The sequence below is a fragment of the Dermacentor silvarum genome, chromosome 2 (assembly GCF_013339745.2).
Source record: "Dermacentor silvarum isolate Dsil-2018 chromosome 2, BIME_Dsil_1.4, whole genome shotgun sequence".
NCBI lineage: Eukaryota > Metazoa > Arthropoda > Arachnida > Ixodida > Ixodidae > Dermacentor > Dermacentor silvarum.
The window spans coordinates 236,941,713-236,953,102 of NC_051155.1; the positions used below are offsets into that span (position 1 = coordinate 236,941,713).

The following is an 11,390-nucleotide window of genomic DNA, read 5'->3' on the forward strand; positions in this document are numbered from 1 at the left end:
AGGAGTATCTTTACATTTTTCAGTTGTTTTAAAATATGGTAAACAAATAAAGCGGCCTAATTTATTTTGTTGTGAACGAATGCGTCTGAGCGGCTCTGCTTAAACGTTACGGTGTCTGCTCACGATTGTGTGCTTCTTTGCTTCGGTTACACTCGGTCGTGTCGGACAAGGTTACGCTATTTCATAAAGTTTCTTGACTAGCAGTCATGGGCGGCGAAGTCGCTGAACACGGCCACCACGGACATCATGGCCCGAAAGTTCCGGCCGTGCCAGATTACAGGATCTACAAGGTCGAGGACGTTCCAAGGCTGGTAAAACTGAGGGATGCCCTGGCTCGAGAAGGCCTCAAAGACCCCTGGATGAGGTATGCACGCGTTGGGGTCTGCCGGTTCTGCTACGCTTGTGTTAGTAGTATCTGTATACACTTGAAAGGTTGTGTTAGTGCCTTTTGCTAATAGGAATGGGAGCGCAGAAATTGCTGCTTCAAGGAGCAAGCTACGAGGAACGGCCACAGTGCAGCAAAGTGCGCTAAACACGAAACCTTTCAACGCGCAAGGAAATCGCGGCCAAAAAAAAAATAAAAATAAATTAATTAATTAATTAAAAAAACGGAGATTTGCTGTGGCATAACCGAGCCTGCTTTTAGTTGGGAAATTAAAAACGCCCATGAGCAACGCCGTTTTGGAGGGACGGGTATTCATCGGGATCACATTCTTTAATATGCGCTTTAGCCTTCACCCCTGTGTGATTTCCCTGAACGGGCGAGATTCACTGTACAGCACGCTCATTTCAGGTTGTTATTTTGTCGTTTCCTGCCTGACCTGTAAGTGATGAAAGCATTTCTCCATAATCATAGCGTCGAGTGGAATTGAGGCCCGTAGCCCTGCCCAGCTGGCATTCGTTGGACAATTGGTGGCCGCTTTCGAACGTGGGCAGAATGCAATAATGCTCATTCACAGAGCTATAGTGAACTAGAGTATATTCTAGTTCACTATAACAGAGCGTAGGGTGCATGTTATAGAACCCCTGGTGGTCAAATAAAATCAATCTACCATATATATGTATGTGTTTGTTATATTGATTTTATTTATACTAAGTTTCTTAAATGCAAGAAGTTGCCATCATGCATTATAATATGAGCATAATAAGGGCTGACGTGTGGTAGCTGGCCATAGGAGGCACTGCGTAGGGACTTGATCGCAATTGACTTTCTATTTTGTCTGACCTGTGTCATTAAATAAGAGCATGCACAAATAGTGAAATGTGTGAATGGAACACAAATGCCAGTTTGAAATATAGCATGCTACTTGGTGTTCAATTCAAATCTTGATCTGAACACTGAGCGTTGCATTTCTTAAAAAAGCAGTAAAGCAAAAGCTGTAGTGGAAAAAAAAAAAAAAAAAGGAGCAATTACAAATCTAATATTTGCCCTCCAATATGTGCATTGCTGCTATGGGTTTGATCTTTGGCTGTGGTCAGTGGCATAGCCAGCGGTTGCCACCCCCTGAGATTGGTTTCAATTAACTGGAATTTTGAATTACGCAACTTCAAATAATTAGGTTTTCTGTACATGTTATCAAGCTAAGGTAAATTGCCTGTGTGAGTTGATGCAGCTTGATCGACAAGAAAGAGTGCATGAAAAAACAGCACATAAAAGAATAGGCGTACTGCTCTGTATTTGTCTTTTCTCTGGTTTATCGTTTCGTAGTGTGCTGTTCTGTTATCCCCAATCATCTTGTCTTAACGTGAATTCACATGCAGTTATCTGTATCTGGTCTTTCATGCCATGCTACTTTTTACAGTAGCTGCGAATGTAAGAAACTTCTTTCTTATGCATTTCAGAAATGAAGTGTGGCGTTACAGCTCGTACACCAAGATCAACAGTTGGGGCCTTGCCAAGGCTGCTATAACACGTGGAATGAAGCCCGGCTTGATACTGGCTGTAGCCACGGTTGTTTTAGAGAAAGCTTATGACTTTGCATTTGCAAAAGATCACCACCACCACCAGGACGAAGGCCACCACTAATCAACATGCAAATGTTTGACAAGTAATGCTAGTGAATAAATCAGTTAAGTTGCAAAGATTGTTGTCCTGCATTTTGCCTCTTTGACCAGTTGCTTAAAGCTGGAAACCTCTACGATAGATGCTAACTACAGAAGCTTCATCATCGGGCAGCATGCACCTAACAAGGTGGGAATGGTTATAAACTGTGGTTAAAAAATCACAGGGTCTCCTCTTATGTTATCCCTAAGACGACTTGAAGGCGAAAGCCCAAGTGCCAATGCATTAAAGACGAACACATGACGCACACATCCCCCTTAATTTGCTTAGTCTACTTCACTTAGTCATCCCTCTAAATTCGCTTACTTATCCGCTTAATTTGCTTACTCATTCTCTTCATTTGCTTAGTCATCCCCTTAATTCGCTTAACCCGGCAACAACTTTCTGCGGCAGCGCAGCCAAGCACACATTTTCTAACTGCGCATCTTTATGTAGTCCGCGAATGCAAGCAACTGGAAGCTACGTAGAGTAAAATAAATCATACCAATTTATTTCAATTTTTTTGTTCAGTATTTGTTTCATAACAAATAAAAAGCTGGCTTAGAAAAAGGTTTTACATTACTTGCTGTTGCTAGGCATGGCTTTCTGGTGTCTGGTCCTGTAAACTGCCAGCAAGGTGGCACTTCTTGGCATAGTAACACAACAGCATGTACAAGCGCGAGCGCGCAGCTTTGGCTGTGCTTGCCACAAGAAGTTGTCAGGCGTAGTGTACTTCGCTTAGTCATCCCTCTTAATTCCAAAGGTAGAGAGTTTGACTCCCACTCAAGGTTGTGGGTTCAACTCCCACCAAAGGTCATGGGTTCGACTCCCACCAAAGGTTGTGGGCTTCAGTGCCTTAACTAACTCTATCTTAATTACTTATGCCTTAATTAACTTTGCCCTAATTACCACAAAAGGTCTAGGGTTCGATTCCGGCCTAAGGTCGAGGGTTGGACTCCCACCAATGGTCGTGGGTTTGACTTCCACTAAAGTTCGAGGGTTTGTAGCCTTAACACCAAAGGTCGAGTTCGTAGCCTTGTTGTACCACCTACTGCGGTGGCTCAGTCAGCGAAGACGTTGCGCTGCCGAGCTTGAGGTTGCGGGATCAAATCCCGGCCGCCGCAGCCGCATTTCGATGGAAGCGAGATGTAACGCCCGTGTCCTTGCATTGTAGTACACATTAAAGAACCCCAGATGATCAAAACTAATCCGGAGCCCTTCACTGCGGCGTGCCTCATAATTAATCAGAACTGGTTTCAGGCACGTAAAACCCCAGAAAGAAGGAAGCCTTTTTGTACCTTTCATGTTGCCAATGGGTTTTCGCTTAAGGTCAACTGACTAATGAGACATATAAGGCTTTCGCTTTAATAAAATAAATTTCATTGAAAGACGCTTATATGGGAATGTGATGGACTGGAAGAGGCTATAGAGAAATGCTGTCCACTGGATGTGGCAACAGGCAAAGTGTGGATTTGTCCAGAAAGGGACAGAAAAACAATCCTTACACTGTGGAGCTTCAAATGCGACGTATCTTTTGTGTGATGTACCCAACTCCCTTTCCTCCTATCTCCCCATTAACAACAAGCCACTGCTCCTTCAACAAATTTTCTCTTGCTATGGTGCTGGTATATGCATGGGAATGCTGGGAATTGGGGATTTCGGAATGCTAGTACCCCTTACAGATGTCGCTGGCAACCGGTATTTCGTGCAAAAATTATAATCAAAACATAAGTACTAACGCTAGACTGCACAGTCTATCTAATGTGAAGATTATCACCGGCAGGTCACTAACTTTGGAGAAAGCACAAAAAGGTCTGTACTTGTTACGCTGCTGTTTTTATTGGATGTTTCCATTTATGCTTGTCGTATGTTCCAACACAAATTCCAAGATGTATTATGGGTAAACTAAAAACTGGTTATGACAACTTAATTTTAAGAAAGCTTTATTTGGCACAACCATGACCACGTTGTAGGCCAAGCCACATTCAAGGCGAGCCAAACCTTCCATATCATGGCATTTCCTTGGTGTCTCCATAGGAGCTTGCATAGATGTTAGTGTAAGATTTCCCTCTGCCTAGTATTGTAAGAAATCCATCAGTCTGCCCATACTTGAGGTATTTGGCGATTCATGGCGCAACCTCGTGGGAATAATGGAAACCGATAATTCCGCACGTCCAGAGGCGCGCTTTTATTCTATGGGCGCTCCAGGAGACGCGAGTAGAGCAGACGCTCCTTGCACGGTTCTCCTGCTCAGCAAGGCCAGACGGCCTCCCGGAGGCGCGACCCCATCCCCTCCCTTCAAACTGGTCACATACGTAGACCATCACGTGGCCGCGGAGTCCCGCGCCCATTGGACTGAGCCAAGAACGAGGCGGGGCGGTCGAGATGGCGCGGCCGGCGAATGCCGGGGAGAAGAGAAGAGGACTGCGAGCCACGACGCGGAGACCACAACCTCAAAACAATGTAATTTTTGAATGGCCCTAGCTTGGCCTGCAGGGTGGGTCAGGTATGTACTGTCAGCTCAGCCTGCGCCAGTGTACGTACTAGACCACGACTACAGAGCTATTATGCGACATCCCACTTCCTTCACGCTATCTTGCACAACTATTGCCATCTCTCAAGTGTTCGTGGTTCTTGTAAATAAATATTTTTTTAGGAAATGTGAAAAAAGGAATTCGTAGCACAGCACCTGGGCCTTTAATGTACAGTAAAACCTCGATAATTCGAACTCGGTTAATTCGAAATTTCGGTTAATTCGAAGAATTTGAGCGGTCCCGTCATTCTCAATGCAAATTCTACCGGATAATTTGAATGGCCCGCGCGGCTCTATTCGGATAATTCGAAGTTTCCGGCTAGTAGCAACGTGCGGCGGTTAGGTTAGGGCGCTCCGTACAGTCGCCAACCGATTTTCCGAGCTCGTGGGGACTGAAAAATAGTCCGGAAAACTCGTTCGGCCGAAAAAAAAAAGTCATTAGTGCGGCTTAAAAAAAATCTTTAATAATGCCCTGCCTCATACTACGCTTGGAGAGGATCGACTTGCTTGGATTTGCGCAGCAATGACGTCGTCTCCGTGTACAGTCGACACGAACGCCACCGCGTTGGCGATCTCCGCCAACGGAGTTCGCCATGGAGATCCAAGAAACGAGCTTCGCACCGCTTAGCTCTCGCGAAGGTACAGGAGGTAGCGCCGATCACTGAGACATGGGTCTCCGAGACACCTGCTCGGTGTAAACGCCACGTTCAAAATAGCAACCGAAACTTGAGAGAAAAAAAAAAAAAAAAAACTCACTGAAATAACACGCGTGGTGTCAGCGCGCACGAGCGAGCGCGGCCGCCGCAGCCCACAGCGAGCGAAGGTTCGTGCGGTCTATCGCTGCGAGCGGCGAGAGCACAGCCCATACGAAAGGTCAGAGCCGTCTGGAGATCGCTTTCAAGATACGCTGCGCGCGAGAAACCGCTCCGGCGCTAAGTACGCAGTTGTTAGAAGAGTAGAAGTCGCCCGAGGGAGGAAGTCGCCTCCGCCGTGCGTTCGCTCTCCATGAAAGGGCGCGTCCCCCGCGCGCTGTCACTCGCACATACGGCGGGCGCGCGGCGATGATTTTATCGCCCTTGGACTTTGTATGGATCCTCAGGGCGGCGACGCCGACGGCGAAAATCCGCTTGAAGTGTCCATATAATTGCTGTCGCAAAAAAAAAAAAAAAAAAAAAAATCTCACAATAAATGGTTACAACGATGGCATGGCCTCCGAGACTGGAGGATTGCGCGAGCTCTCTATTGATAGCGCGCGTTCTAATCTTGGAGGCTATACAGCGAGTCACTGGAATTCAAGCCAGTGCAAAATCCAACATGGCGGCCTCCAAGATAGGGTAGCGCGGCTGGGAAAGAGCGATTTAGTCCGCAAAATCGAACTTTGGGGTCTCAATTCGTCCGAAAAATTGGGTGCGAAAATGCATGAACTCAATGGGAACCCTGATGGTGCATTTTTGAAGTCCGGAATATCCAGCAAGTCCAAATTTTTGGAGTCAAGCACCACCACGCCCGCTTTCGCGGCAGTTATCGATTCCGTGAACATCGTCCGCAACTTTGTTGACTGCAGTGCGGGTGATATTTGTATGCTACGTTTTTTGAGCCAGCTGGAGAGCATGGCACTAGGGGCGGCGAACCAGCGCGCCAAGTAATCCCGCATCGGTGATTACTTTGAGTAATTTTTCTCGGACATGGAAAATAAAGGTGATTTCTTTTTGCGGCAAGTTCTTGCTTTTCTTTTTTTATTCATTTCGGTTAATTCGAAAATCCGCTTAATTCGAAGAATTTTCGCGGTCCGGCGACCTTCGAATTATCGAGGTTTTACTGTAACTATGTTCCAACATTTACTGTGAACAGCTCTTAAGGCAGCAAAATGGACAGTCGATTTTATTTCTGACGTAGCTAGCAAAGACATTATTAGAGTCAAGAATGGTTTACGCTGCTTTTCTCTTCAAACAAAGTGACAGCTAAGCAGCCTGCCCAGAAACTTTGAAAAAGTTTGCCTGTGCACAAGAGATTATGTTCATGCTTTCTTGTGCACCTAGACTATAAGCCACATTCTTCTTAGTTCTTTTGTTGATGTGAAGTTACATCAAGTTACAATGACTCGTTCCAATACTTAAGCTCAAAGCCATCTCCATCAAAGACTGGCTTCTATGCTGGCACTAGGATTGGAACACAGCTTAGACAAGCTTTCTCGTTCTCAAACTAGTAAACTTTTTTTCCGATATACATGCAACATTATTAAATACACCACAAATGCAGCTAAGTCCCTATAACAGCAGTAGCTGTACAGACAGGTACTTGGCAAAATGAATGACCCTAGCAAGCAAAGTGCGTAATCTGCATTCCAAGTTGCCAGTACTCTACAAAATTCAAAAGGTGTAGGCTTCCCTAACTGGAAACAGCGATAGATACAGTGACACCTACCAAGCACTCCTGCTGCCTTTCAATGGAATAGAGCTTTTTTGGAAAAAGCTTCTTGTGAATGACTAGTCAGACAAATTTAGCTGCGGAGAAACTTCATGAAGTCTTGAAGGATAATGATATTGTCACGAAGAGGAAGGGCATGGCACAAGTGTATATATACAAACTTATAGATATCCACGTTCAGACCGAGTGGTGGCGATGAAGACTAAGAAGGCAAGGCAGTCTAGATGGGCAGAGGAAGAGAAGGAAGAAGAAAAATGGCAACTATGTAGCCTCAATAAAGCCACATGCTTGATGGGCAACGACAACAAAGTATTGAAGGCTTTCATAGATATTTATATTTGGCCAAGTCAAATAGGCCTCGTCGTACAGCGAGACAACCTACCTATCGTCATGGGCTACAGACTTGGTGGAAAAGACAATGTCTGCACTAAAGGAGGCGACTTCCCCCGCTCTGCTAGGAGCTATAGCTGCCAAGACTTGTACCGGCCAACCCGTGAACTATAAAATTCTCGAAAACCCTGTGGAAAGAATACTGTGTAGGAGGAAAATAGCAAGCATTTTTTTATAGTTTGCCCTGAGCATATACTTTTTGCAGTGTGGATCAGAGAGCAAACATGCATAGGGTAGATAACTGGTGTACCATTAGAGTTATAGAATCCGCGCCAAGGGAAGGAAGCGCGGTCGAGGACAGCAAATAATTAGGTGGTGTGATAAAATTAGAAAATTCATTCTTCATTCACTCTTAAATTAGTTTCAGTAAAACGCTGAAGAAATAAACATCGTCATCATCCTTGGTGTCATGATCATTATTATAATTATTAGGCATTTTATTTGCTGTTGGATTCCTCTGGCTAAAGCAAGGAAATTGCATATTATACAATTAAAGTGCTTGCTTCCCCCCCCCCCTAGCAGAAATCCGGGGTGCGCTACTGTCCCAAGCGCAGGAACATTGGCCGATTTAGTCCAGGTGAAATTTTCCCTTGCCTACATGTATTCCAACCTTGTGAATTTCTACAGAAGCCAATGACAGATACTGAAATTAGACAAAACAAATAGCTTGCATGAACAACGTTTAGGAATTCTTAAGCTACTTGCAAAATTAGTGGCAATTACCAGTTTTATACCAAGCCCACGCCTTCCAACTTAGGTCATGGAGCCAGCCTTGCGTTAAGGACCCCTGTATGGATTTATAGCACAGTAACAATTGTACTCAAACGGCAACAATCTAGAAACAGATGATGTGCCGAATTAAAATTTCATAACCAAATGCAAAAAGCACATATCCTACAATCTCGCGCGCACTTACCTTAAATGAGCCACAATGCATCTATGCATTTTATTGCGATAGCAATTATATGGACTCAAAGCGGATTTCTGCCGTCGTCATCGCCGTGAAGTTCCGTATAAAAGTCTAAGGGCGATAAAATCGTCGCCGCGCGAGGGACGCGCGCTTTCACGGAGAGCGAACGCACGGCGGAGGCAGCGCGACGTCTCCGTCGCGGGAAAGGCCGTGCGGGGGGGGGGGGGGGGGATGAAGCGAGGAAGGGAGACCGTTAATTGTTGTGGGCATGGATCCATGGTGGTGGGCAACGTTACTATTGCTACACGCGTGTAGTAATTATAGTAACGGTGGTTGTGTGTGCGACTGTTTTCACAACAAATCCGTGCAGGGGCGGGGGCTCGCCTCGATGACGTATCACCAGTTTTTCTTTTTTCCCTCTCTGTTTGGCGGCGCGGTCGGTGTACGGCGCCTCAGTTCGGATCAGATCATTCCACGTGAGCGAGAAGTTGACGCGCGTATCATACATCCACACTTTTACAATTCTCTGAGAGATATTTCAGTTTTAATTCATGACATTATTATAAATTATGCAGTTCAGGAAAATTAATCTGTCTGTTCTGATTACTAAATTCCACATTAACTGTAGTTTCAGAATCCATATATCTAAAAGTTCAGGTGCTCAATTTATGGCCAATCCCCCGAAGTGGGTACGAGCCATGTGCTGAGCACATCATCATCATCGCGGCGTGCGTTGTTTCGTTTGTGAAAGCGCGGCATGCAACGATGAGCGAGCCTCCTAACCGACAGAAGGTGATCGAAAAGCACCTCTCATTCCACGTGAGCGAGAACTTGGCGCGCGTATCATATTCGCGGCGTGCGTTGTTTCGCTTGTGAAAGTGCGGAATGCAACGATGAGCGAGCCTCCTGACCGGCAGAAGGTAATCGAAAAGTACCTCCAAGGGTTACATCATGAAGACGGCTACTCCCATGGCTACCTCAAGTCAGACGATGAGCTTAAACTTTTTGAGAGGTCCTTAGCTGCCGCCAGCTTTTTCACAGCGCTTGTCTGCGGTCATCGAGTGTGATGTATTCATGTGTGCTCGTGTGCGCCGACACCATGCTTGACAATTCAGTTGTAAGCGAATGTGTCCCAAGTTTATACCGCCGATAGAACTACTATCCTTACTACGTATATATAGCTCTCTTAATTTGCTATCGCAATTGATGCTTCGCCTTTCGGGCGAAACTGCGACTTTTTTCTTCTTGGAAAATAATAAATTTTGTATTCGTGAGAAAAATAAAAATCTTTACAAATAAGCAGAGAGAAACTGAGAAAGCACCAACTTACCTTCAGGCATTCCTGTAAATTCTAAGGAGCATCCTTGCACATGAACCTAGCAGAGCAAACAATTAGGTACTTTACTGAAGGCAAGCCAAAGAGGAGATGCACTCAGCATTTTTGGGAAGGCGCATCAAGAATTCTTAACACACTTGAGACAAAAGAAAAGTACAGGATGCAGCACAACACCCTTACGAAGAGTGAAAAATGTTCGAGAAACATGCCTGCACAAACTGAAGCCATTTTCTTCACTTTGATCGCAGCGAGCACGTACATTAGTCCTAATTGGTGGCTAAAGAGAAATGCTGTTCAAACTTATTCGCAAAGTAAGTCCACATCACTGGCTAACCACAGGCAAAATTGAACGTCAAACTATTTTTGACTTGTGCGTACTACCTGCGCAGACATCACCGACTTGTATGGCGCTCTTCATGAAGTAGTCAACCGAAGTAATTGCATTTTAATATGATTTCAGTGTTTTGTTAAAGAATATTTTATTGACAGTTGAATTCAGAATATGGATTCTGGGGTTTCCCGTGCCAAACCAAGATTATGAGGCACGCCATAGTGGGGGACTCCGGAATTAATTTAGACCACCGGGGAGAGGATCTTTAATGTGACCCCAATGCATGGGACAAGGGAGTTCTTGCATTTCGCCATCAAAATGCGGCCGCCGCGGCCGGAATTTGATCCTGCGACCTCGTGCTTAGCAGTGAAACACCATAGCTGCTAAGCCACCGCGTCAGGTGCCGCTCCCTTATGCCGGACAGCGTTGTAGCGCAACTGTGGGAATAAAATCTAATCCGAGATTACATCCTAGTCCCAAGCAGGCACAGTGCACTAAAAGCTAATCTGACACCGCATCCTAGTCCCAAACAGGCACTGTGCACTAAAATTCATGTCCTGGAAATCTGGTGTGACATTTCCAACGTTGCACATCATGTTTTGGTGTCCTATATCAACTTGCAGCAAGACTGACGTATTTGCAATGTCATACTGTGTGATCTACCAATCGAGCTCACACTTGGCGTTATTTTTCTTTTCCTCTTTAACACTCTATAAAACTGTTGAGGACTACTATACGAGCATTTGCTTAAAACAGGCATATCAATTACAGTCCAACCCGGATATATCGAGTCTTAAGGGGATAACAAAGAAATTCAATATGCAAAATAAAAATTTATACAACTTTCAAGGGGCTTTTACAGCTGTTCGATGTACACGATAATTTGTTATATGTGGGTTCGATATATCCGGGTTCGACTGCAATACTTGGAGCCTTTTGCACGCAGTACAGCAGGTAGAATTCATCCGTCGCACTCGACCCACACAAAATTCCGAGTTTTCCAAACCGTGTACGGCAGCACAATGGCTTAAAGGGGCCTGCAACAAATTTTTGAATAGCCAAATGTTAATCCGTTGTAAGCAGCAGAGAGCTCACATTTTCCCATAAACCATTGCTCTTTCCTGTGGAGGCTTCCCGTTATGCCCCACCTCTGATGCCATAAACCCGAGCAATAGCCCATGATGCCGCGATTGCAAGTTACCTGAAGTGGAAGCTTGTGCACACCCCTTAATCTCCTAGCAAACAGGGAAGCGGCAGTCGTTAACACAACCACGTGTCCCGTCAGTTCCTTTAGCTCTCTGGCACTTTTGTTGTCTACGAGGAAAATAATATATCTTATTTTGTTCTTTTAAAAATTTCTGCAGCAATATATCCATTGAAAGCCATTGCACTCACTAAAGAAACGGTGTTGCAGAACCCCTT

General features: G+C 45.1%; 1 protein-coding gene across 1 annotated transcript; it reads left to right on the forward strand.

The window, feature by feature from the left end:
* Window positions 1-103: 103 nt before the first annotated feature.
* On the forward strand, window positions 104-2,082 carry LOC119442908 (NADH dehydrogenase [ubiquinone] 1 beta subcomplex subunit 3-like). The gene is made up of 2 exons (XM_037707972.2): window positions 104-364; window positions 1,843-2,082. The coding sequence occupies exons 1-2, from the start codon at window positions 207-209 to the stop codon at window positions 2,024-2,026; spliced, it is 342 nt and encodes a 113-aa protein (XP_037563900.1). The 5' UTR covers window positions 104-206; the 3' UTR covers window positions 2,027-2,082.
* The last annotated feature ends 9,308 nt before the right edge of the window (window positions 2,083-11,390 follow it).